General features: G+C 37.0%; 1 protein-coding gene across 1 annotated transcript in view; it reads right to left on the reverse strand.

Annotated features, from left to right (window-relative positions):
• Positions 1-6,079: 6,079 nt before the first annotated feature.
• The window catches only part of ADCY2 (adenylate cyclase 2), a 580,155-nt gene continuing 558,683 nt past the window's right edge, over positions 6,080-27,551 (reverse strand). The window contains 3 exon segments of the mRNA XM_001363655.5: positions 6,080-6,927; positions 18,499-18,623; positions 23,325-23,439. Of these exon segments, the coding sequence (XP_001363692.2) occupies positions 6,775-6,927; positions 18,499-18,623; positions 23,325-23,439 (393 nt within the window). The 3' untranslated portion in view covers positions 6,080-6,774.

Below are 27,551 nucleotides of genomic sequence, written 5' to 3' on the forward strand. Positions count from 1 at the left end.
TGATGGATTTCTTTGATTTGTTTTCTAGGAATATAATTTTAGAGCATTTCTAGGGACTTCATCTTTTACAACAGGCAAAAATGAATATTCAGCACTTTTCCCAAGGTTCTAGGGCACATTAGGTTTTACTCTTATCAAACAGCAACTAAATTTTAAGATATGTTTCGGTTCAAAAATACAACTTTGTACTTTGAATGCCATTTATTTGCTATAGCAAAAAAAGTCATGGGACAATAGCAATATAAATCTATCATTAATTCAGAATTTTTTTATTTAAGAACAAAAAGCTAAAGTTCCTCTTAATGCTATACTTGGATTATATATTTGGATATTTTTTCATTTTGGAAGCAGCTATGTATACATAATATGAATATATAATTTTACTATAATGATACTTTAAATTCTTATTTGGAAAATAATTAAAAAATTTTTTTCATGTTAAAGGCAATTCAATTAATGTAGACCCTTGGAATAATATCATTTACTATGATTTAGTTTGTTGTAGTTTAACCATGAGATAGTTAAATTTAATTCTAATTTTCCCATCATTAGGTTTATTGTTATGAATTTATGAAAAGAAGTATCAAAGAATCTATACTAATAAATTGGCAGTTATTTCAAAGTTAAGTAACCATAGAAATACTTCTGTATTCATCCCCAAAGACCTTTTATATAAAGTTGCCTTTTGATTTTGATAACGGAGTAGCAACATTTATTCTGAATTCCTTTGAGAGCATCCTCAAAACACTTTGATTCTAAGTTCTACTGAATTATGCCTGTTAATTTTCCCCTCAGTCATGTTTACCAAGAAAATCACTAATCTCTTAAGTAATAATTTACTCTTCAAAGAAAATAATGATTAATTATAGTAATTTAGTCACAAATTATGTTTGTGAAGTTGACCAATATGAAATCAGCCTTCTCCACAGAGCCCTACTCTGTTGTATCTCTGTGGTTTGGAAGTGACCCTACATTTTTGAAAGAAGTGTCAATGGAGGGAAAGCACTGGTAGGGTCTATTAAATTAGAAGAGCTCTAAGTATGGTCCCAACGACAATCTATACTTCTTGCCTTGGGATCAGCCCAGGAAAGATGGAGAGGCCCATTCTCTAGTAGGCTGGACCCTCCATGATACATATATTTTCCATAGCAACGAATTCAACAAAAACGGTAGTAAATAAACCTCAGTCTTACGTGGCTACCTTCTGGTTCTGCTGTGACTGTGGCAGAGTGGTAGAAAAAGGACTTAGGATTCTAAGAATCATACTGTTCTTGGGTCATCCATACACCTTAACTTAGCTACTGTTACTATAATTATGATATTTTTCTTTTTAGTGATAGAGGAGACATACAATCAGAGGAACTGAATATTGTCTGTATAATATTGCCAATATAAAACTATATTATAAAAGGAAGTCATTCCTAAGTGGTTCATTGAGAGACAAATGAATTGGTGGAATTGGTTTTATCATTTATAATAAAAGCAAATCAGAAACATTTTCTGCGACATTTGAGCATCTTGTATTGTGGTGCTCATGATAACAATTTGAAAAAAGATTATTTTTGTAGTAACATCTGTTTTAGAATATGAGAAAGTAGGGGAAGTTTTGTGAATTTGATAAAATTCTTGAAATCAAATCAATATATACCTGAGCCCTTTCAATTCAAAGTTTTACATAAAATGTTAGAAAACATGCTTCAGAAATAAATGTAAAGTCAAAGATTAATTGCTATACTAAAGTCTCAGACCAATAGATTATACTTTCTTCAAGAAGAGAGAGGAGAAAGGGGAGGTTCTTAAAATAGTGATGATTGAATAACATCATAAAAATAAAGTTGTTTATACTTTAAACAGGAAATGATAGTTGCTGATATAGAAACAATGGCTAACTTAGCTGCCTGTGTACAGTCAGACAACTGACTTGAAATGATCCATGTCAAAAATCATTTGAGCAAAAGAAAATTAGAACAAAATGATATGCAATAAAAATAACTTCAATCTTAAATTTAAACTATTTGATTGAATTGAACTGATTGATTGAAATTAAACAAATTGATCCTGGAAAAGAAGAAATGTGGATTAAAGAGAACTGCATTGACAGACTATGATTTCCTAAGTCAGTGTAGCAAACATAAATCAATTGCCACAAGATATTTTGAAATATATGAGAAATAACTTGAACATTAATAAATTGATTAATATCAAGAAAGGCATAAAGCAGGGATAAATCCTCACCAGAGATAATAATATCTAGCATAGAATACAAATCAAATTCCCTATAGATATTGAGTCTTACAACTGCTCTTTTTTGTACATAACATTGTGTTGATTTTATCAAACTCTACAGAGTACTAAAGGGTTTCAAATGAGATCCAGACAAAAGAGTAACCTAACAATCCACACAAGAAAAAGCAGGTGGAGGAAAAAGAACTATTTAGTAGTCTATTAAAGTTTGTTCATCACTCTAGAGAAATGGTACTGAAGCTACACAGTGAACTAAGCTCAGAATTTAATGGGAGGAAGGAAGGAGAGATTGTATTTTTCAGTTCTCCTTATTTTAATTTAATTCAGATATTAAATGTCAATTAAGTGCAACACTTTCAATGACCTCAACATTCTTCCTGAATCAAAACCTTTCTTCTGGTAATATGCTATTTTCCCAGTGATGCCACATGCTTGTAAGAAGTGGAATAGTTTCATTTTCAGAAAGAGTTATAAAGTTTCCATGGACCCTAACCTGCTTGAATCAATCCCCAGGACACTACAAAGCCTTCCAAGAGAGATTAGAAATCAGACAAAAGAATCTGACATTTCAATGTGCACAGGAAAAATGAAGCAGGTGAAGATTATGTATCACCCAGATTTCAACATGCATTTGAAGGACATTTATAGAGTGTGCCATGCAGTGTGTATGTCACGGTGTCTATCCTGAACTGTCTCTGATGAGAGGCAGTTTCATAAGAGGGCTTCATAAGCAGGTGGACTTGCTTTCAGGAAATTTCAAAGTTCCTTTCTGATCCCAAGCTTCCAATGAAAGTAAAGGGCTTTTTGATGTGAACATTTTGCCTTTGTTCCTTGATGGCAATGAGATCCGAATACAAATATATATGAAATATTAAAAATAGTCATCACAAAGAGGGCAAATGGAAAGGCACGAGGCACAAGAAGGCCATAAGATACCATGAACAAGAAACTCCAGAGAACAGGAATAAAAGATGTCCTCAAGGAATTGTCTAGATATGATTTAGATCAGAGGTGAAGACATGGATGAGTTGCCTTTTGCACTGTTAGTGGGAATGGCTGGTCCTTATTAATGTTTAGATGGTAAGACTTAAATTACAGAAGATTTCAAAGGATATTTTTATTGTATCTTTTTTCTCACTGACCAGAAAAGGAAATGCATTTTGACTTTACATAGATACATCCAACTTAAAAACCAAAAAACGTATTATATAGCATTAAAGTCTTTGTAGAGATTAAGCTAAAATCTTCAGATGCATTAATTTTCCTTTGTCCTACTGAAATGCCACCAGTTAGTCAATGTTTCTTATTCAGAACACCTGTGTACAAAATGGTCTGCAAGAGGAGACACGGTTTCTATTATTTAAGAATTGAAAATTCGTGGAATGTTGGCCATACATAAAAAGTCTTAAGGCTGCAAAGAAAACACATAAAGGCATAAAATAACTTGAAAATGGATATGCAACCTGAATATATTTAAAAAAAACCCAGTTCATTTCATTAAAAAATAGAAGAGAAAAAGACAAAGTACATTTCATTGATATGTCTGGATGTGGGTGGTAGGTGGAATTAGACAAGGGATGTAGTCATAAATAAATCCAACTACCTAAGATTGGCTATCATCTGATCATAAGCCTCCTTTCGTATAATGAAGAAATATGTCCTCAAGAAACTTTGTGATATAGTTTTAAATCATTAATTTGGAGCCAGAAAATGTGGGTTTGGATCCTAGCATTGCATCTAGAACATGCATTGATTGAACTTGAACATGTCCTTAACCTCGCTGGGTCCCAATATCCTCATTTATAAAATTAAAACAGACAATTCAATAACATTTTTAAAAGAATTTCTAAAATGAAAGGTTTGTACTAGATGAGCTTTAGAGTCCCTCTCAGACCTAAATCTTTAATTGTTTGATCCCATGGTGCTAGAAAAGTCCACATACTACCAAGGGTAGTCTTAATGAGTTTTGCCAAGTTGGTGATCATTAAGAGTAATTTGCTAGCAATGGCCAGTGTCCAATTTCTACCAGATCTGGTAGCTATTTTTCCCAAGAGCATGGCACGGTTTGGATGCAAGCTAGTAGCAAGCACATCATTCCCCTCTTGCACTCTGGCCTGATTCAGGTTACCTAGAAGTCATACTTGAAGTATTCACATAGATTTAGTGGAATGGGAGTCACCAATTTCATTCCGGTGACATGGAGGGCCAGCAGCCTTACTATTTATCCTGCCTCTATGCCTTGCCCACCCCTGGCACAATTGTTTGACTTCTTGATATAACCAAAGGACCCCTGGCCTTGCCATTGGCCATGCTGCTGAACCATTATGGTGACCAAGTCTTTCTATCTATCCTGCAGCCAAATTTCCTTTTGTATGCTGTCTCTCCCTGTAATGGTATGAGTTCCATGAAAGTAGGGACTGACTTACCTTTTCTGTTTGTAAACCCAGTGCTTAGCACAGAGGTTGGCACATAGCAAGCACTTAATGAAAGCTTTTTTATTCATTCAAGGCCCAGAAACAGAGACCTGAGGATGCTATTGTTATTCTTTAATATAATTAAGTCAATAATAACATATAGTTCTATAAAGCTAGTCATATTGATTTTGAAAATCAGTCAGCTTCTAAAAACAAAATCTAATTTAAAAACAGAACAAGAAATGTACAGTGGGACTTTGGATGAGTTTGCTAACCTCAGTGTAAACCAACAGAGGCCGGTGCAAACTTTATGAGGTTCAAGTTCCTATGGTAGTTGGCTCCCAAATGACCTATTTTTCATTACCGCATATTACAGTGTCTCCTGCCAGACTGCTTTGATGGGTGTTAGACCAGGCTCTCAGGGAAGCCAGGCAGCAGAATCGCAATTCATCACTCCAACAGATGGTCCAGTTTTAAACCTAGGAAACCCGACGGGGGAAATCTATAAACAATACTCCTATTGCCATTCTTAGGTATTTAGCAAAGAACAGAGGGACTCGTGTTGCTAGGGATGTATTTCATGGGGTTTTCTGATATTTGGCAGAAATCTATAAGGAGCAAATGATAGTGACAAGATAGAAAATTTCTTCCACATCACTTATGCCATTAATGGGGGCAAATAAGTGATGGGGAAGAATGCAAACAAGCCCCGTCTGAAGGAAAAGTGGCGTTCCTCGTTGTTGCTCCACTTTCATTAAGAACATTTGACAAAAGGTGCTTCTACTCCTATGTGCGTCTGCCCATCCGCATTCTCCTGTCTTTGTCTCTGTCTGTGTCTCCTCTCTCTGGCTCTTAGTCTTTATCTCTCAAATCAAAACCCACAGCACAGACAGAGAGAATTTCCCTCCCATAAGTTCCCTACAGGAATGGAATGAGCCCAGTGTAAAGCAGACACACCTCTCGGAGAGGCAGCGTGACACCAAGACTGGACAGCACGTTCTCATGCGAGCATGTTGACCTGTAGGGGGGATTTAAATGTACATACGAACGCAGAAACCGCAGCCTATATCCCCCCCCCACACACACACACACGTGTATGGCTGTGTAGGTGTGCCTGTGTGCGCAGGCACCCTGGGCTAACATGGTCACTTAGGCTGGCCTCGACATGATTAGGTTGGAGCATCCCTCAGCAGGCGCTTTTCTTCTCCCGCCCTTCCTCCCTCCAAGGTTGTCCTTACCTGAACATGGCAGTGAGGCCGAACAAGGCTTGCTCTAGAATCAATCCAGACTGATTGACGATGGGGAAGTTCTTTCCAAAATGTGCGGCCAGTGTCAGGAGGGGAGAAGGGGCGAGACCTGCATCCCTCAGGGAAGAGAGAGAGAAAAGGGGACGTAGGTGGAGAGAGACACGAGGCCCAAGGCAAAGTACATATAAACTTTTAATGAATTAACCTTACAAAAGACAATGACTTCAAAACATGATAGGTTTTGTACAAAACTGGTCCTGTGCGGTGGCTGTTCTCTCTGCCATGGATGGCGATGGATCACCCGAGAGGGCAAGAAAGCCGTCGCTGGCAACACGTCACAGAGTTGCCTGCAGGCTGCCACTGCTTATGAGACACACAGGTGAAGACGTTCAAACTAATATGGAGGGACAGAATCGATCTATTTACAAATACTGTGTATTTTAATATCAGACTAATGGATGCGGTTGGGGAGCTACTGTATTTTCCAGAAAATAACATGCACCAGAAAATATGATACACCCCCTAGTTTTATTGCCTTAAGAATTGTTTTGTTTTCCTTCTAAGATTTTAAGTCCTTTCATTCTTCTTCACTTGTTTCTTTTTATTTTGTTTCAGTCTTTTCTCCCACTCGGGAGTAAACACAGTGCAAATGGCAGTACAGTCATCTAATCTCTTGGTGTTCACTGCAAGTGTCCCAGCATGTCCAAAAAGAGATGCGCGAGCCACTGGGGCATGCAGATTCTTCTGCACAAGGTCCGTGTAGCAGAAAATAGTGCACACATTCAAATCAGGGAAACAGAAATGCCTTCAGAAAGTGTGGGGCACTTTCCTGAAAACAGGATATTTTCTGCCAAATCCAGGCGCATTCTTCAGGATGTCACATTTGCCTGGGAAAGGGACCTTGCCATTTCTGTATGTACAAAATAGGTCTTCAGTTCACCTTTCCCTTTCACATTGATTATTCCTCGGCAAGTGCACATGTATCCTAGCGTCTGTAAGATGATGTTTGTCTCCTCGGTGACCTGAAATAGAAGTTTTTAAAGGATAATTAGCAATAGGTAGATCATAGAAAAGCTATTGGATCTCAAAATCAGCTTTTTCCTCATTAGGTTTGTAAAAATGTCTGTAAAAATGAATACATATTAATATATGCATATGTGAACACAGATATATGAAAGCATATGTGCATGTATACATACGTATATTATAAATGTATGTATTCTACATGTGTACAAATGTGTCCATACATACAATTATTTGCCCTAGAAAAGTACTTGCAAATGATTGCCATATGTAGTCATTATTATTTATTTAATATTCATTTGCCAGTACAACAAAACTTCATTTTGATATTTAAAGAAAGTAAGTCCAGGGGCAGCTAGGTAGCTCAGTGGATAGAGAGCCAGGCCTGGAGATGGGAGGTCCTGGGTTCAAATTTGGCATTAGTGCCCAGCAGTGTGACCTTGGGCAAGTAATTTAACCCCCATTGCCTAGCTCTTACTGCTCTTCTGCCTTAGAATTAATACACACAGAATTAATACATAATAATAATAGAATTAATACATAAATACACATAAAATGGAAGGTAAGGGCTTAAAAAAAAAAGTAAGCATTTTGTTGTTCTATTGAGCAAAACTCAAGAATTTGAATCTGACATCTTAAAATGAGGGGGATTTTCCTTGCTACCTTCGTAGGACATCCAGACCAAACCAAGCATTAAAATTACTTTCTATGTTTCTATGAAATGATAAAGCTTAAACATAGGATTTTAGATTTAGATTGGATAGAATCTAAGAGGCTCTCTAGTTCAAACTTGTCATTCCATAGATAAGGAAAGAAAGGTCCAGGTTTATCCAGGAAAAAACATGACATTTGAACTGAATTCCTTTGACTAGGATTCTTGAGCAGTTTTGGAATCAATAACACCTGGAAGGAGTGCAAGAGCATCAATAGCATCATTTTGGAATATGATCAGTAAGGAGGTATTAATTTATAATTATATATAATATATATCATTTATTATATTATATAATTATATGTATAATTATATATATTATATAATATAATTAATTTATAAGAAGAACAAACACTATTCTGAAATAGCTGTGTGCAATGAGTAGATTTGTAGAAAGGCAAATAATCTTTTTCAAACACCCCGAGGTCTTTCTCTCGCTCACCTAGCCCACCTGATTCAACCAAGATTGCAATCACCTGGTGACCTGCCTGCCCAACAAACCCAGTTCCTTGGAGCAAATCGCTAGGGACTCATTTCTATCAGCTGGTAACAAAACCGGGTATTGGCTCCACGTGGACTGGGGCAGGAGGAGGGATCATAGCAGGGGAGAGAGAAAAGGGAGAGAAGAAGAAACAGATTTTTCAAGCAGGAACCTAAAAAGCAATGGACTGTTTAAAAGAATACCTTTTTACTGTTCTGGTAATTTCATTGATTTCACCTGTGTGCCAGAAGAAAGATTCAGCCCAAAGATTCAACTTTGGGGAGGCAAATGGGTGGCTCAGCAAACTGAGAGCCAGGCCTACAGACATGTGATACTGGGTTAAAACCTGGCCTCAGATACTCCCCAGCTGTGGGGCCCTGGATGGGTCCCTTAACCCCCATTGCTTAGCCCTTACCACTCTGCCTTCGGACAATAGACATTTAAATGGATAAACACACCTAAGGAACTTTAAAGACTAGAGGCTATATTCTAAGGCATTTTAGACTCCAATGGTTTATAAAAACTCTCTATTTCTATTGCATTTTTTGTTATGGTTTAACTTTGTGATTTTAAGTTCATATATTACTGGATTCAATATTCTGTTACACTGAAGGTTGATTGAATTTATTTTGAGTGTACTGAGTTTTGAAATTCTGTTGTTTTTCCTCTATAACTATTGAACAAATATTATTGTAATTAAGCCCATATGGGAAAAAAAAAACAGCCTTTCTATTTTGACTTTGTAAATTCTCACATAGAGGATGGATGGACTTCAGGACTGGTTATAATTGTATAACAACCTTTGGGAAATTTAATATGCTAAATATCTCAAATGATTGTAAGGGTTTTTTAAATATGATTTTTGGAATTTTTTTTAACAATCTCTGGTCATTTTTGCCTGCCCCTACCACGAGGTAAGGCCCATTACAGTAGCTGAAGTGAAATACATTTTATAATCCCCAACCTTCCCACATTTCTAAATATGTGAATGGAAGTTGGGCAGCTAATCTCAGGGCATTTGTACCCCTAAAAAGCCTCCAAAAAAGGAGCACCTCTCATTTATACTCTTCAGCTCACTACTTTACTTCCACCAGAATGATATCTAGATTTCTTGATTATGTTCTTAACCCAAGATGAGTTTTACTTTGTTTAAAAATATGTTTAAATACCAAGGTTGAAAGATTGCTATGTTTGTAAAAATTGTGACAAATATCCATCAATTCATAGGCTCTATAATGTCATACAGCAACTTATGTGAAATATGATAGTGTGATTGTTTGCTATTGTAATTAATTGGGCTATTGAGAATTTTGGGGATGTTGATATCTACATATTTGTACTACTGTTCAATTCATTTGCCTCATACTTACAGTGGAGCATGGCCAGATATTAAGAGGAAATGGATCTCATTTTTTGGTGAGAAAGCCTTGTATTTTATATTTTCTTAGCTGACACAGTGTCAATGATTATAAGCTATATTTTTGAATTTTTTATAGCTCTTTTATTATATTTTTCTTGCATGTGCAATATACTTTTTCAGTTTTTTTATTTTCTTCTCTTTTTTATATTTGAAGCACATGTCACCAGTATTAAGATTTTTTTTAACCTTTTGATTTTTCAGTACTACAAGTTTAAAATACATTTGCTAATGCACGCCCTAAAAAGCTTGTGACTATAAAAACGATGCCACTAATTATTTAAATAAATTATGGGACTTTGCTTAATGATTCTGTCTGATTCCAGGACAAGATATACACACAAGAGCCATTGCACAGGGCCAAAGAAAAGCCAATCCAGGATGGATTGATGCACTTCCAGGCCAATACAAAGGTCTTTGTAGCAGTCCACACCTATCTAGGGACAAGGGAAACAGAATGTAAAGATTGTCTTAGAAGAGAGCATGCTCAGTCTTGCTCATGGCTGGGAAGGCCTCTGACCCTTGACCCCAGCTTCCCCCAGGTTAGGCGGGAAAACAGGTTTCTTTGTGTTCACCTGGCTAAGAGAAAACACACCTATACCTTGTTGTTAACCAATGATAATCATTCCTATGTGATGTGTATATTTGCATATCAAAGAGATTAAATACCGGGCCACAGCAAGCTCCTCCTTCTCTTCCTATCTTGGATCTTAGCTCTCACTGATGTCTGTCCTTGCTGGAGCTTGGCCTCTGGCCAAGCTCCATCTTTAATTCCTTTCCTCCTCTATCTCTCTCACCTGGGTCCTGGCTTTTGGCCAGGCACTCTCTTTTCTCTATCATGTCTCCGACCTGTGTGGTATTAATTGTGGATCTCAGGATGGATCATGCCTCTGTGACATCCTAAAGATTGGGGTTATGCTGTGGCCCTATTATAATCAATAAAGCCTGGTTTCTGTCTCATTTCTGCCACCTCATATCTATAACTTGACTCCACCATGCCCCTCGGGGTATCCAAAACTTCTATCCTTTTTCTATCCTTCTACCTTGAGGCTTCTCGTGGGCTCGGGGAGCATCAGTCTTGAACCTAGTGTGAAGACTCGAGGTTACTGTGTTTAACATGTTGTTACGATATAGGCTTTATCAGTCTTTTAAAGTGATTCCCTTGTAACACCTTGTGTTCACACTCACTCTGAAAATACTCACAGATGAGTATCCCCAAACTTGGCTCCTACTTGGCTTCTATAATCTGGTCCCCTTTTCTGCCTTTCATAGCGTGGTAACTTTCTGTAGTCCTGGCTATTGACTGGGTAAATGCATCATTGCTTAGATCATTTTGATTGGGCCCTGATTCAAGGACCTGTCATAGATTTGTTTTTCTTTTACTTGGAATTTTTACACATAAGACTTTGATAGTCTATATTTTCATCCAGAAATTTTTTCTTTTCTTTTGGATTTTTCTGATTTTTTTTAAATATCTCTTGCCAATTGATTCATATACTTCATACCTCAGCCATGCATCCCTAAGTGATCCTGTATTTGTCAATCACCTTCTTAACAGGGGAAATGTAAAAAATATCATTATTTAAATTGCAAAGTTTAAATTCTTTTTGAGAAGAATTTTAGGTAAAGAAGATGCTACCTCTCTGAATCCAGAACTGAACTGTTGGAGAAGATACTATGAAGAAGCCTCCAGACCAGCCAGCTGCACAAAAAAATTGAACTTTGGGTGTGGTTGATTGAACATTTATTTTGTATGTATACTTTCATGCCAAAAGGGGACTGCCCTCTAACTGGCTTTTTGTCAATTCGTCCAGCAGTTATTGGTTTTGTTCTTTTTTTTTCTCTTATCCTCAAATTACTGTAATGTTTAAGTTGATTATGTTCTCATGATCCTTTTTGGGGAAACTTCGCCCCCCCAACAACGATCAAACGGGGGTATGTAAAAATGGATTGGAATCCAGGACTTCAATCCCCACAAGCCTTTGCTCCACTTCCCCAGAATGCTTTGAATTCTCACATGGGCCGAGATTGAGAAGGGATTTAACCTGATTGCAAAGACTTTTGAGCACTCTTTTTTTGGACTTCCATTTTGGGGCAGACGTGGCTCTTTCCATAATGTAGGTGAGGTCTTGTCTAGGCCTCCCTGGCCTAGGCACGTTTTCCTTATCCTGTATTTTCTTTAATCCTTAATCTTCAATAAACCTCATAAATATAATACTCCTTGCAGAGAGAAACTAATTTCTACCTGCTTCAGTCTCCCCTAAATTTTAACTGTTATAATCCCAACTGGTTATTTAAACTTTATATTATTTGAATTAGCAGTCAGATAAGTGAACTATCTTTTCTGGTCATAGAGGGAGCCAAACTTCAGTTTCAGTCATTCAATGACAAACAGACCTCATTGGACCCCTTCTGTTTCCTCTCAGCAGGGGGCATCTCTCTCCTTTGCCTCACCAAACAGTGTTCCCTCTCCCCTCTCTCCTCCTTACCCCATACAAACCTCCCATTATCCCCCTGTTTCCAATCTTCCTATTTCCTTTCCCAATAAATATTACATGTGACAGGGAGTGATTCTGGAGAAATTCTAGAGAAGGGTCAAGAACAGAATCTCAAGGAATAAGGGGCCAGGAGCAGAATGGGAAACCAATGAAGGGCACAGAGAAAGAGTGATGTCTGCGGTAAAAAAGGAATTAGGAAAATGGGATGTCTCAGAAGCCAACAGAGTAGAAATGTTGAGGAAGAAAGGAGAGTCTAAAATGCTAAATGAGCTCCAAGTTCTCTCTTCTCTAAAAGCATATAGATAATCAACAGTTCCACAGAAATCCTACTTCAATTCTCAGTGGAATGGCCTTGGGTTCCTCAAGACCATGTTAGCAGAATACAGGCTTTGGTAGATTCTATGAAGGCAGAAAGACTTCACTTATGAGTTTATTGATGAACCATGTATTGAAGATCCAGGATCTCCCTGGCTAACTTCAGAAAGGCTCATCACCAGAAGGTTGACTGCAAGGTAAGGATTTTTTTTTTCAGGTATTAAGATTGTTTGTTTCTGGTCCCCTGACTCCTCTGCCACTTCCCATTGGGATAGTAAGTTGAGAAGTATAAAGCACAATAGCAAGGAAATTATAGCAAAGGGGAACCTGGAAATCAGGTACAGACCATTCCAAAGACCAAAAGTATGATTTTCAAAATGTACCATATATGAATTAAAATTCACATCCTGATGCTATCCATCTCCAGAGAAAGAACTATTGGAGTCAGATGAATGTAGATCAAAACACACTATCTTTCACATCAGTGTGTTTGTGGTTTTATTTTTGGATTTGGGTTTTGTATGAGTGTGTTTTTACAACAATGACCAATATGGAAGTGTTTTTTATGTGATAACAATTTTTAAAAATAAAATAAAATTCACATCCTGGTAGTATTGGTTCAGTCGGGATAGATCATATTGGCATTGCTTGTCAAGATTCTGGCATGATGGTATATAAATGCCAGACTAAATTAAACCCTCTAGAGTGCTAGACCAGGATATCACAAAGGCAATTACTGATAATGCCAAGATGATGAGTTTTAAAGTTTTGCTGAAAACTTGAATATAATTTGTATATATTAATAAGCTGACTCCAATCAGAGTTGGTCTGTTTCCCCAGAAAACCCTATAAAAATGAATTCTCAAGCTCCTTATCCTGAGTGCTCGTCCATCTCCATAGGACCGTTGCTGCTGAAACTTTTAAGTTACAATGATGTGAGTGCTAGTCTCTGTCTCTCCCCTTCCCTGTCCTCTTCCCCACACTGACTTCCTTCATCACTGCATCCCTCCATCCCTGAGCCATGCTATCTGCCTCTGTACCTCTTTCATCATTTGTTTCTTTCTTTATGGGTTTTTTGCCCCCATGCCCTCTCCGTTTGATTAAAATGTAATTATGGCTCCATTTCCTGTTGCCAGTTGTGGGCTTTCCTAGGGAGAACTCAAAGAACTGGCATGCTGGCCTCCATTTTATAATTTTGTAAATGAATTATCAATTCATCTGGCCATAGCAACTCATGCACACCATCTACTAAAATGTGGGATAGATCTGATATGCATTAAAGGAGGAAAAAAATCCCAAGCCTTTTGAAATCATGAGGTATATTAATTTTTTTTTGGTTTTAATTTGTTTGTTTTAATTTTTTTTTAATACCCCTAGGTAGGAGCAACTAGGTGAAACAGTGAATAGCATCCTGAATTTGGAATCAGAAAGACCTGAATTCAAATCCAGCTTCAGTCAATTATCAGTGGTGGGATCCTCAGCAAATCTTTTAATCTTCACCTCAGTTTCCTTAACTGTAAAATTGGGATAATAGCACCTGCCTCCTAGGTTGTCATGAGGATAAGATAAGATAATATTTATCAAATATTTATAAAGATCTTTGCAAAGCTTAAAGGACTATATAAATGCTAGTTAGTATTATGCCTGGAAAGACTTTAATTAGGAAGTCTGTATGCTTAACAAATCAATTGAATTACTGGGTGAATTCCTCAAAAGTATACCTAACCAATTCAGTTGTGTTTCAGCAACTAGATTATATTACAAGTGCAGAATGAAGTGGTTTTGTTTCATTGTTTATGAAAAATTTGAATGGAAAATGTAAGATACTAGTCTTTTTGCTGATTTTCTCCAGCTAAGGATGAGAGCAAACTACCTGCTTCTTAGGAGTAGATTCTAATTAGACTAGTAAATCACTTGGACATCTCTGAAGGAATTTTGGAGGCTCGGATGTCTAAAGATCCACAGGAATTGGTGAGAATTTCTGAGTTGTCCATTAATACGTGTTAGATCTACCTGAGTAGTGCCACCAGACTAATCTGGATTAGAGGGCTGAAGATTAATTCTACACAGATTATCAGCAGCTCTTCTTATATAAGTATTAATCCATCTTGTGATAATGGAAGGTTATACTTAAGGAGAGGCTATTCTGTGAGATCAAAGAAGAGAACTTTATAGCTCTGTTAATAACTCAGGAGTCATTCACAATCCCCAAGAGAAGCTATTAATACTATTCATATCAGGTTTCTTTTTCTGGTATCTTTTTCCTTTCACATAAATGAAAGCTGAGAGACTAGTTAACCTGTAAGATCCAGTGCGACGTGCACTCCAGAGAGACGAAAGTAGATCTAAAGAAAAATCATTCAGCGGCTGAACTAATATTACTCACCCAGAGCTGACAATATATTTCAGTTCTGACTGGCAAACACTTGTCTTAATCTGTCCCTGGGCCTGCAGAGCTCAGGCTGCTCCGGCTGCCAAACTATGCTAAGTCACATGAAGCCTTTATGATGTCAGCTATCCTTCTGGAAACTAACATTTGCTCACATTCATTTTTAAAATTAATTTGTTGGCATTTTAAGTCTCTAGCAGTGACAAACTTGAATTCACCTGAATTTGGGGCTTTCCTGAATTTGCTTTTGAAAAAATGCTTAGAGAAAACAATTTAGCATTAAAAAAATTGATTGCCTTTTAGAATATTATTCTCTAAGAGAAAATGATATGAAGGAGCAGGATAGTATGTAAATGGGAATGTTGTAACAAGAGAAGCATGTAATGAAGGAGAAGCATGCCTAACACATTGTCTTTCACCCCCACACCTCCACCAAAAACCCCACAAAATTAATTAGGGCAGCTTACTCAATTTTCCTGGCACTAAGGATCAGCAAGATCTAGTGTCGATCTTGTATCTACAATATTGTATAGATATTGTATCTATTTTCTTATACAACTTGTGTGGTTGTTTAGTTTGGGCAATGGTGTAGATAGCAATGTTTATCTAGGGAGAGAAGTTGGTACTCTACTCTGTCCTGGCAGTCCTCTAGCAGTCAGATGATTTCTGCCAGGAATGCTGGGAAAATCACAATATTTTAGACACTTGGAGGGCACAATAGATAGAAGATCAGACTTGGGGTGTTTGAATCCTGCCTCATACACTTATTGCTGGATGATCCTGGGCAAGTTATTTATCCTATCTTAGTTTCCTGTTAAAACTACTCAGACTGTACCTTAGAAGAGTTGGTTTAGCTATTCACTTATTGTAACAATGGAGATACTTGGTCTAACAAGAATCAGGAATGTATTGTGAACTTTTAAAATTACTCCACCCTACTCAGACAGTGCCTTAGGGGAAGATAAAGTTGTAAACTCCTGATTGAACAGTGAAAGTCCCTAACTCATACCTTATAGTAAAGCTAGAACCTTAAGCTAGGTCTATTTTTAGATCTAATACAAAAAGGTGTTAAGTACCTGTAAAGGTTAAATTAATCACAAAAAGGTCAAGAAACTTACAAAAGGCAAGCTTAGCAAAGAGGTGTGAAATACTCAGAAGATATAATCTAACAAGAGAAGGTGTGAACCAAAGAAGATGAGAACTAAGAATGGGCAGTCCTGGAAAAAAGTGTCTACTATGATTGGCAGATGTGAAAATTTAGGGGAGGTGACATAAGAGAACATTTTCTTTAAAAGGAATGGTAAAAAGTCAGTTCAGGCTAATTGGAATTCAGGAGATTCAGTGGAGGACTGGAGTTTTCTTGAAGATGGTCTTGTGGTGAGTAATAAGACTGACTTGCTCTCCCTTAGGTTCAGGGAGGCCACTTTGGCCTAGGCCTTTAACTACTGCTTGGCTCAGCCTGAGCCAAAGCAGTTTAAATTAATTCTCTCTCCCTCTTTCTCTCCTTCCCTTAAGTCCTTCTTTCTTTATTAATTAAAATTTCCATAAATCCCAGCTGACTTGGGTATTTTCATATTTGGGAATTTCCCATGGTGACCACTTACTTAGATTTTAAGTCAAAACACTAAAATTATCCTTACATTCCTCATCTATAAAATGGAGATAATATTACTTACCTCACAGGGAAGTTGTGAGAATTAAATAAAATTACATATGGAAAATGTTCTGCAAACCTTAAGGCATTATACAGATGCTAGTTATTTTTATTTATATTATTACATTTAATAATATGTAATACAATATAATAATATACACTTATATGATAACATAAAAACATTATTATTATTAAAATTAGAGTTTATTATTTTTATTACTATTTGAAAAACTGAATTTTAGGGTTCTAAAAACATGGAAATATGGAGTATTTAAACTCCTGTGGCAGGATGGCAGGTGTGTACTAGATGAATTAAATACCCTATCTTTTTTCATAGTGATGATGATGATGATAATATTTTATATATGAAGTTCATGTCATATATTTAAGATGATTACATGATTATAGAGCTTTGATCAGTGTCTGAAATATAACAAAAGGGAATAATGCATCTTTTTGTATCCACTGCTTAAGAATCTGATGATCACATTATTGATGTTCATGGTTCCTAAGTTGAAGAATGTTTTGACAGGTACCAAGATATTTTTTTCTTCTTTAATTATCATATCTGGGAAAAAGTACTACAACCTCTTTGTCTTTGACACTGAATTAAACAAGGATTCAACAACAACAAAAATAATTCCAGATTGTAGATCTAAATGTGAAAAGTACCCCAGCCCATATAGTCTGATTTCTTTTATATTACCATTGAGGAAGTTGAGGCTCAGGGTGGTTAAGAGGTTACTTGTCTGAGCTTACTCAAATAACAAGCATGGGAAATGGGATTTGAACCAAATTCCTCTGGGCTGAGAACCATTCAACTTTCCATTTTATCATCTTACCTCTCTTACTTAATCTGGTTCTCTTTCAAGATGCCAGGCATTACTCCCAAGAGGTGTCTCTCAACTAGACTGTAAAATCAGCAGTAGATTTTAAAAAAAGATGAATTTATTTTGATTTAAGACCTAATTTAAAAACCCATTGTCCCTGTATATAACCATTTATAGCTTTGTCATATAGAAGAAGGAATATATTTCTTTTAATTGGACTCTGAAGGAAGTTGATCTCCCAAAATGAGTGAGATTTTTACTGAATATAAAGAAGAATTTCCTTAAACTTAGCTGTCCAAAATTGAAAAAAAAAGCACTTTGGAAAGTAGAGAGCTTTCCAGGACTGAAGATGTTCAAAAGAAGATAATATTGTTGAAGATTATTATAAAGATGAATTATACTTCAAGCATGAGTTGGACTAAACAATTAAAAAAACAACAACCCTTACCTCTTGGAATCAATACTATATATTGGTTCCAAGGCAGAAGAGTGGTATGGGATAGGCAATGGGGGTTAAGTGACTTGCCCAGGGTCACACAGGTGAGAAGTGTCTGAGTTCAGATTTGAACCTAGGCCTGGCTCTCAATCCACTGAGCTACCCAGCTGCCCCCTAGACTAAACAATTTTAAAAGCCTTGGATAAGCAAGTAAAATTACACTTGGCTAGTACCTTTAGTTTCCCTTTTTTTAAGAACTGAAAAACAATTATTATGATCTGAAAACTTTTGTGGACTATGCAATAAGATACTAATTTAAAATTTGCCAATGGATATTATTATTATTATTATTATTATTTTTGCTCATACTAACTATCATTTTTCCCTGTGACCTCTCCTTCCATTTGGCTGGTTTCTCCCAGATCTTCATTTTAAGGAAGGTGAACAGACCAGCCTGTCTTCATTCTTCTCCAGAATATGCCCACTTCCAGACTTTCTTCATAATGTTCATGGCTGAAGTACCCTTGTTCACCTCTCCTTCACTTTATAGATTTTTTAAATTTGTGGTCTTTAAATATGTTTCTTGAGGGTAGAAATCCTCTTTCTGCTTGAAAGCTTAGTACTAATAACCTCTTAAATAAATGCTTATTGCTGATATGGCTAACTTACCTTCTTTTAAAAAACATCCCCTCCCCTCCAAAAAAAGATGGTTATTTTTCATGGTGTTTATTACAGTATCCTATTTTAACCTTGACAATGTTATGGTTTGTGGCATCCCCCAGCTTATTGTTTCTAAGCACATGAAAAAGAGAAATGATAAAAATCTGAATTGAAATACCTGTATTTTATCTAAGACTCCAGTGCTGTCCATTCTGCTGGCCACATTTACTGTGTTGCCCCAGATGTCATATTGAGGCTTCTGAGCGCCAATTACTCCAGCTATTACAGGGCCATGGTTAATACCTGCAAAACATCAGATTCTAATTAATGTGGCCATAGCGATTATATCAGCAGTTTCAAAGAAGAGACAAGTTTTTCAGAGGACACTGGGATTGAAGTTATACACTCTTGTTATGTATATTAGAGGAAAATTTTATAAAAAGGGGAATAAATACCTTTTTATTGAACACATGAATGGAATCATGCCAAGAGGCAGATAGAAGCAAGACCAATAGGGTAAATTAACATACTGTTTTTGTTGTTAGGAACCCAGGGGGATAGAAAAAAGAATGAATAGAATTAGGTGAAAATGTTTTGGGTAGTCTTTGATTGAGCCAAATATAGTGGAGGGGAGGAAGATCACAGAATTACCTTTTTACAGTAGAATTTCTAGGTGGAATTGTATGAGACAGACAAAATTAATCACTAATTTCTAAAGAAAAATATTCCATTGTCTAGGCTGTCCTCAGTGAAGGAAAATTGGAGGTGTAAATACAACAGCTTTCAGGTCTAAGCAAATAGCTTTATCAGTTCTCAAAATAGGCACCTCCCATGAAACTCCCCATCTCATTCTATGCCTGATCTGCCTTATTTTGTCATTAGATCAAATAAAACAAAGATTCCTTAAGGACTTTAGCTATTTTCTCCTTCCTCTGTCTATGTTAAGGTGAAAACCTCTCCAAAAAGTCATATGAAGAAGGAATAGAAATTAAAAAACAAAAAACAAAAAACCAAAAACCTATTTTTTTGGCTACCTAATTGTCTTTTGGTCTGCCTCAAATTCCTTTTTCCTGGATATGTAGATGGGTACTAATGGGTATGGCTGATATTTTCCTAGTCAAAAACAAAAACCTCTGTATCAGCCTCTACTAAGGGCACAAGTGACATTTGCTTCTGATTTGGGAATATGGGCTTGGTTTTACATTAAATTTCTTGAAGGAAAGGTGTAGGGGCAGCAAGGTGGCTCATTGCATAGAGCACCGGGCCTGGCTTTGGGAGAATTTAGGCTCAAATGTGGCCTCAGGAGACCCTTCCGAGCTGTGAGAGCTTGGATAAGCCACTTAACTTCATTTGTCTAGCCCTTGCTCTTGTGTCTTAGAGTTGTTACTAAGATAGATAATCAAGGTTAAAAAAAATAACAGCAAGGTGTACACAGATGGAGTACACATCAGGCTAGTGTGGTAATTAGACTTTTCTGTTCTATTTGGTGCCTCTGCCATTGGGAGGTGGAGGCTCTTCTCCACCCCCCCAATAAAGAAGTTTCTAGATTACAGTAGACAACTAGAGAATCTGGGCTTTCCCCTACTCATGTCTGGTGGCTTTAATAAAAGCTTTTCTCCTTTGGGGGAAGAAAAGAAACAACCCCAATGAAGACAAAGTGAGTTGTTGAGGTACCAGACTGATACACTTTTTAAAGCCAATTTCCAATTTTGCTACCTGATAAAATACAGACACTCGCCCATTAAACCTCCATGTTCTCATTGGCCATCAGAAGCAAAGAATGCCTTCTTTTCACCGAGGAGGAATTTCAAGCACACATTTCAGTTCTAGGAGTTAGAAGTATTTTTTTCCACTCTAGCAAATAGTTCCGAGTGACCATCAGGCCCAGAGCCCCTCGACTGTAGTTCTCTCTGCTGCAGAGTCTGAGGTCTCTGCTTCCATCAGCTCATTCTGGCAGCATCCTGCTGACTCTCAGAAGCTCTACAGCTCCCAAAGGTGGCCCAGCCTGACCTGACTTCCTGCTGGCAATGACAGTAATTTCCATTTTCAGAAGACCACAAATGATTTGTGATTCTTGATTAACTGACTAATTGCTCAGGTTAATATACAAAAGAGGAGACTGGGGAGGAGAATTCAGCTCCAAGCTGTTTTTTAAATTTGTTTGAATGGATGCTTTCTCAGGTCCTGGGAGACATTATTTTTAGTACCTAGGATTGACCACTAGATGGGAGTATCTACTAGGCAGAAGAGTAGAGCACCAGCTTTGCAGAAAAAAGGATAAACAGAAATAAACGACAATTTTTATACATATGTTTATAAATATAATTTTTTGTCAAATGATACTTCCTCTGATGGTTGAAGGGAGGGTCAGAAGGAGGGAGTCAACTGGGCATTTTAATGTAATAAATTAAATAAAAAATATATGGGGGAAAAGATGGGGTAGATAACCTTTGTTTGTTTTTTTTCAGAAGGTTACCTAATAGGATCTTTGCTTTTGTTGGAATGAATTTGTAAGTATAGCATAAGTCTTCAAATCTGATTATAATTAAAGGTATTTAGGAATGATTTCCATTGAATTCATAGTTTGAAAAATAGCATGGCAGTTATGAATTCGAACTATTTTCTTGTCCTGCCATTTTAGTAGTAGTTCATTGGAAAATGTCATAGGGGTCTAAGTAATAGAAAATATGAAACTGGTAGTATGTGACGAATAGCCTAGACCTGTGTTGGTGAGCCTATGGCATGCGTGCCACAGGGGGCTCCAGTCCTTCTCTCTCCTGAATTGGAGGACATTTCTCCCATCACCCACCCCTTCCACATAGTAGCCCAAAGGGAGTGCTTCCTCACTACCCTGTCTGGGGTAAGGTAGGGGCTCACATGCACTGTGAGGGTTGAAGTTTTCTCTAAAAGATTCACCATCACTAGGCTAGACTATCCAATAAAATAGATACATTGCATGTCTGTATGACTTTTATCCTAACATTGACTTTCCCTAATCTATAATCAGTCACTTCTGTGTGATTTTTGGAATCATAAGCCAAAGATTAGGGGTAAGTATGGAGATAGTGGACAGAATATAGGTCATGGAGTCAGAAAGATTTGGACTTGGGCAGTAATAGGACTCAATGCATAGGCAGTCAGGTTTAGAGACAGAGTCCTGGGTACAAATCTAGCTTCAGACACTTTCTAGTTTTTTGACCCTGGGCAAGTCACTGAACTCCAACACCTAGCCCTTACTATTCCAAGACAGAGGTCTTGGAACCTATACTTAGTATTGATTCTAAATACAAAAAGTAATGGTTTAAAATAAAAAAGAAAAAGACTTGGATTCAAGTTTACACATTTAACTTCCTAATTTAACTGACACATTTAACTTCCTAATTTCCCAGGGAATTTTCTAAGACTTAAAAAAAAGGCACAGAACAATTACTGATTTATAGTAATAGAGGTTTCTTCACCAGGGAGGGAGCTCCAAACACTAACAAAATCATAGGTCTGGATGAAACAAAAGGGAACAGAACCTAAAAGAACTAAATGAGAATAGAGTTGAGAATAGGTCCCAAAGCCCAATTCCATCACTGCTGAAACATGCAACAATATTCTTTTGGCTTATTAAAAGTAAATTACTCTATCACACACACACACTATATATATAAAATAGTTTCTTTTTTCCATTCTCTTCCTTTGCTTCTCTTTCTTCTTTCTTTTTCCCTTTCTCTTCCTTTCTTCCTTCCTTCCTTCCTTTCTTCCTTTCTTCCTTCCTTCCTTCCTTCCTTCCTTCCTTCCTTCCTTCCTTCCTTCCTTCCTTCCTTCCTTCCTTCCTTCCTTCCTTCCTTCCTTCCTTCCTTCCTTCCTTCCTTCCTTCCTTCCTCCCTCCGTCCCTCCCTCCTCTCTCTCTCTCTCTCTCTCTCTCTCTCTCTCTCTCTCTCTCTCTCTCTCTCTCTCTCTTTCTTTTTTCTCTGCAGGGCAAGTGGTAGTAAGATGTTGTATATTACTAAGGAAGGGGAAGGGGTCCATTTGGATGAAGGAGGGGGAAAATCCTACTTTTCCTTATCAAGTCAGACCATTCTCCTTTTTCCTAACAAAGTAGTTTGAAAAGTAGCCTCCTTGTGGTGGTTATCTTATTTATTCTTCTGTGCCATCATGTGGTCTGGGTAAAAGTTACTAGGAATAAAGCTGGCTAGAAGAAAAATTAGCAAGAAAATAATAAAATAAAAGGAAACTATCAACTATTTTCATCATATTACCTACAAGTGCAAAAAAATGGTTAAATGAACAATAACCATTATATAAGAGAATTATAAAGCTTTATATTCTTGAATTCCCTGTTTTCTCTACCTGCCTAACTTCCTGTGTGTTATTGGATTCAGGACATGAATAAAAGTGAAAGCCAGATAAATATCAAGCTGCTCCACCCAAATATCACAGGGAAAATTAAAATTGCAGGAGGGTTCTTAGAAGAGCTATTTTTAAAACCTATTCTGCTTTTTAACAAAATAGGTTTTAAAACCTTAGTCAAGGCAGTAGATTTTTTGGACATCCTTTACATCCTTGCTCATTTCAAAATTAATGTTATTTAAAAAGAGAATTGGGATTAACGAAATGAGATCACTTATGTGAAAGCAACCGAGTGTTACGAAAATATGAAGGCTTAATATTTGAGACAATGTGCTTATTTTCTTCATTTTTAAAAAGGAAAAACAATCTGTTGTTACTGTTTAAAAAAAGTTGTATTACTTTCTCTTTGGAGTATATACCCCGATAAGCTATGAAATGGGGAGAATCTAGTTTAAACTTTGGAATCATGTTTGATTATTTTTTCAGTTATAGATTCTGGGACAATGACTATGCCCCTTCTGCCAGCAATCCAACTTGTTTCAAGGCTATAGCTGTTTTCATTTGAACTCCTCCAGGTCTTTGAGCCTCCCTAGTGTACAAGATCATCCTTCTTATTTATTTTCACAAAGGGATCAGAAAGCACATGGAATTCTTTCCAAAACATACCCACTCTCAACTTGAAGTCATTGAAGGAGTGTTTGTTGATTACATCCAATTTAGCTGCCAGGGCAAAAGCAAACTCCACCATGGTGCCAATGTGCAAGTATTGGCGCTCAGGCTCCTAAAGAGAGATAAATATGTACAAAGGGTAGTTAAAAATTCCGAAAATCTTCTGTTGACTGAATATGCATACCAGTCAGAAAAACCAAACATTGAACTGCTTCAGAAATAAAACTCTGCAGGATATCCCATCATATGTAAACCTATCCTACTAAGGAATTAAAAACGTTTTCTTGGTATTCTTCCCATTTTGTAGTATTTCCTATACTGGGGCAAGGGAGAGATCTTAAACATTAGAAAGGGTAAAAAAAGACTTCTTGGGGCACAGTTTATATCTGGGGTTGATTAAGCTACTGCTCTTCCCCTAATCCCTGTCACCCATTCTTTTTTTTAAATAAATAAATCTTAATTTTTTCCAGGTTACATGTCAATATAATTTTTTAATATTTGTTTTCTGATATTTTGTAATTCATGTTCTTTCCTTCCCCCCTTTCCCCCTCTTCAAGAAGGCAGGTGATATGATGTTGAGTTTACATATATTATCACATAATACATTTTTCCATATTCATCATTTTATGAAAAAAGACATTGTCTTATTCACACTAGAGAAAAATTCATGGAGGGAAAAAAGGACCTATCACCCACTCTTGAGCACGTCTTTACAGAATCTGCAAGTTTACATGGATTCTTGTTACAAGTACAATTGGCAACTCTTGTTTGGTTTCCATTGACCACTTAAGTCACTAAAGTATTGTCTACACTGCCTATGTAAATACATAAGTAAAACCGATGCTTAAAGTGAATTAATGGGAATTCGTAGAAGTATGTACACTACAAATTTAATAAAATTTAAGTCTGTAACATTTAGACAATTCTGACCAACACTAGTTTAGTAGATAGAGATAATTCTTAGACCCAGGAAGATATGCTCAAGTTTATGACTGCAACTCAGTAAGTCACTTAATCTCTCAATGGTCTAGGCAGCTCCTGAAGACGTTGAGCTACAGAAAAGGTGTCAAATTGTATGAAGTTTCATTCAGGAGATGCCAAGGAACTGACATCTCTTTTTGGCAGTGAGGTAGCCCCAAGATCCTGAAGGGAAATGACAGTTGGTGCCCCTGAGGAAACAGATGGATAGGAATTCATCTTGCTTCTCAAGAATAGATTGGACCTCAAGAGGGGGCATTGTGTTATCTTACCAAGGCCATCTCCCAGAACCATTCTCTGAAGAGACATACTCCCTGTCTCCAGGAGACAGGACTTGGCTATTACCCTCAAAAAGAAGAGAAGGGAAGAACAATCTCTTCATCCTCTCAACCCCATTCTCTCCCTCCATCTTCCTTATTCCCTTTGATCCCTACATTACAGTATGCCAATGAAATTGTAGGTCCAGCCTAGGCCTGTACTGCTTTCATAATGTTGTTTAACATAATTTTACTTTCATAAGGGAATTGGACTGACTTAGAAACCCTAGAAAATATAGTTATGCTGATAGTTCTAGATCCTTACATTCAGGTTTAGACAATGTCAGAAGCTTCTTTTTCTAACTGTCCATTCATGGGTCCCACAGGAGTCTGACTTTACTGCCCAAATGAAATCTCACGTTATTTTTAGTGAATGATGCTCTTGAGGGGCAATGTAATTTCAGGTTCATTAAAAGTACACAAAGACATTTTATTTAATTTATGTTCAGTTTAATTAAATAATCATCTTTCATTTAAACACACACACACACACATTTTCCCTGAATCCTTCTCCAAATCCTTTTGTGAATGGACTCTAATAAAATCCTAAATTTGGACTTGAGTGAGGAGGTAAGGAAAATGCTTCCTTCTGAGGATACCATGCTATAAAAGTAGAGGGATGCTAAATTTGTGCCAGTGACTGTTTAACTAATATAGATACTTGAAGATGTGACTCTCAGTGTTTGGAATCAAAAGTTGCATTGGAGAGGAGGAGGGGAGAAGACTACTCTTGACAGGACTGGATCAATCAGTCATCTGTGAGGAAGACATTTCAACCATATCCATATGGTCAAACAAAAGCTGATCCCTGGAGCATTGCTAAGAATAAAATAAAAATAAAAGAAAGTATTTGGAAATAAGAGGTCATGATATCACTTTTCAAGACTGAGTTTAGGGATATATAATATTGAAATTTTTTGTTGTTTTTGTTCTTGTTTAAATCTACTCTCCTATCTGACCACTCCTCAGTTTTCTTTGTTGGATTTCATCCAGGTTGTGCCCACCCACTAATCGTATGCATCCCCTCTAGCTTTGTAAGGGGCCCTTTTCTTTTTCACTCTTTCACTTGGCGAGTTTATCAGCTCCTGTTGATATCACCTCTAGGCAGATGATTTTCAGATTTATTTATCCAGTCCTGACTTCTCTCCTTCCCTCCAGATCTATTTTGACCCAGATGTTCCCTCAAACTCTCAAATTCAACATGTCTAAAACTGAGCTCATGATCTTTCTCTCAAAATCTTCCCCTCTTCCAAAATTTCCTGTTAATGTAAAGGGCACCACCAGGCTTTCTGTCATGTCTGTCTCCTCTATAGGCCACTTCTCTCCCATGGCACTGCTGCTGGGTACAGGCTCTCATCAACTACTCTTGGATTACGGCAACAGTCTACTGATTCTTCCTGCTTCTCCTCTCCAGACCAATCTCTATTCCTCTGTCAAAGCCATCTTCCTAAATTACAGGCACTGCCACGTCACCTCCGCCCCCTCCTTAAAAAACAAAACAAAACAGAACTTGAGTGGGTTCCTGTTTATTTCCAGGGTCAAATATAAAACCCTTTGTTTGTCTTCTAAAGTTTTGAACAGCCCAGGCCCTTCCTACCTCTTTAGGCTTTTTACAAAGGGACAAAAGGACAGTGCTCAGCAAAGTGCCTGGTGCATTGTAGGCATTACACACATGCTTGTTAGCTTGGACAGGCCTTAGTCGTTGTCAGATCTAGAGTATATGTGCAGCTTTGTTAGAATAGGGAGCAACTTAATTGCTAAGAACCAAATGCTCCTTGTTTCAGTTTAAAGAACAACTAAAAATATACATTCAGAAGATCTTAATTTCATGTTCTTATGGAAAGATCAAAAAAGTCTTTAAGATAACTTGCTAGCCTGTGTTCTTTAATATACCCATGAGTAGATATTGAACCCAAAGTAACACATCATAGGCACAGTTAAGTAGCACAGTGGATAGCGCATCAGGCCTGGAATCAGTTGGACATGGGTTCAAGTCTACCCTCAGAAACTTCCTGGCTATGTGACCCTGGGCAAATCATTTATGTCTGACTCTCTAGGCCTTGGCACTGTCAGATACTAAGAAGGTAAGAGTTAAAAAAAGACAAAATAAAAACAAAAAACCCCCCTAAAACTCAAAAAAAAAAAGTAAAACCCTGGAATAATTTTCAATATAAGTGATTTGATTTTATTTGTGTCTAAAAGGTATTGCAACTGTAGTGGGGAGTAAGAAAATCTCTAAGCACAAAACTTATAAAGTAATAAAGACAATGATTGACAGATATGCTTCTAAACAGAGAACTTGTTTCTTTAGCAACGTGGATATGGAACTACAGCAACATGAGGACCAGAGAATATAACCAGTGGCACTAGAGATTAAGTAGAAATGTTTCATTTGGAAATTTAATTTTGCTTCTTAAAATATAGCCATCAAATCCACAGGGCACTTCCTTTCTTTGTGGTTAATAAAAAAATAACACCTCAGACACACAAATACACATGAACATACAGAACATTCTGTCCTGTGCTCAGAGGTGAACTGAGTGCTTATTGACTGTATTTTTCTTACTTAGAATGGGGACAAAGTTTCAAAATTAAATGTGTGACACAATGGAAAGAGAAGTAGCCTCACAGCCAGGAAGAACTGGGTTCAAGTCCCATTTCTGTCACATAGTGGCTGTGTGATTGTGGAGAGGATCATTGATTTCATCTGTGCTCAAGGCCATTTTCTATGAGAAATGCAGAGAAGGTACCCATCTGCATTGATCTGGGAAAAAGAAGGGAAGGGAATACATATTTAAGCCTCTCCTATGTGCCAGGCATTGTGCTAAGAGTTTTTCAAATATGATCTCATTTGATATTTCCCACAACTCATGGAAGTAGGTGCTATTATTATCCCCATTTAAATGTGAGGAAATTGAAATAAACTTTA

This window comes from Monodelphis domestica, chromosome 3, assembly GCF_027887165.1.
Source record: "Monodelphis domestica isolate mMonDom1 chromosome 3, mMonDom1.pri, whole genome shotgun sequence".
NCBI lineage: Eukaryota > Metazoa > Chordata > Mammalia > Didelphimorphia > Didelphidae > Monodelphis > Monodelphis domestica.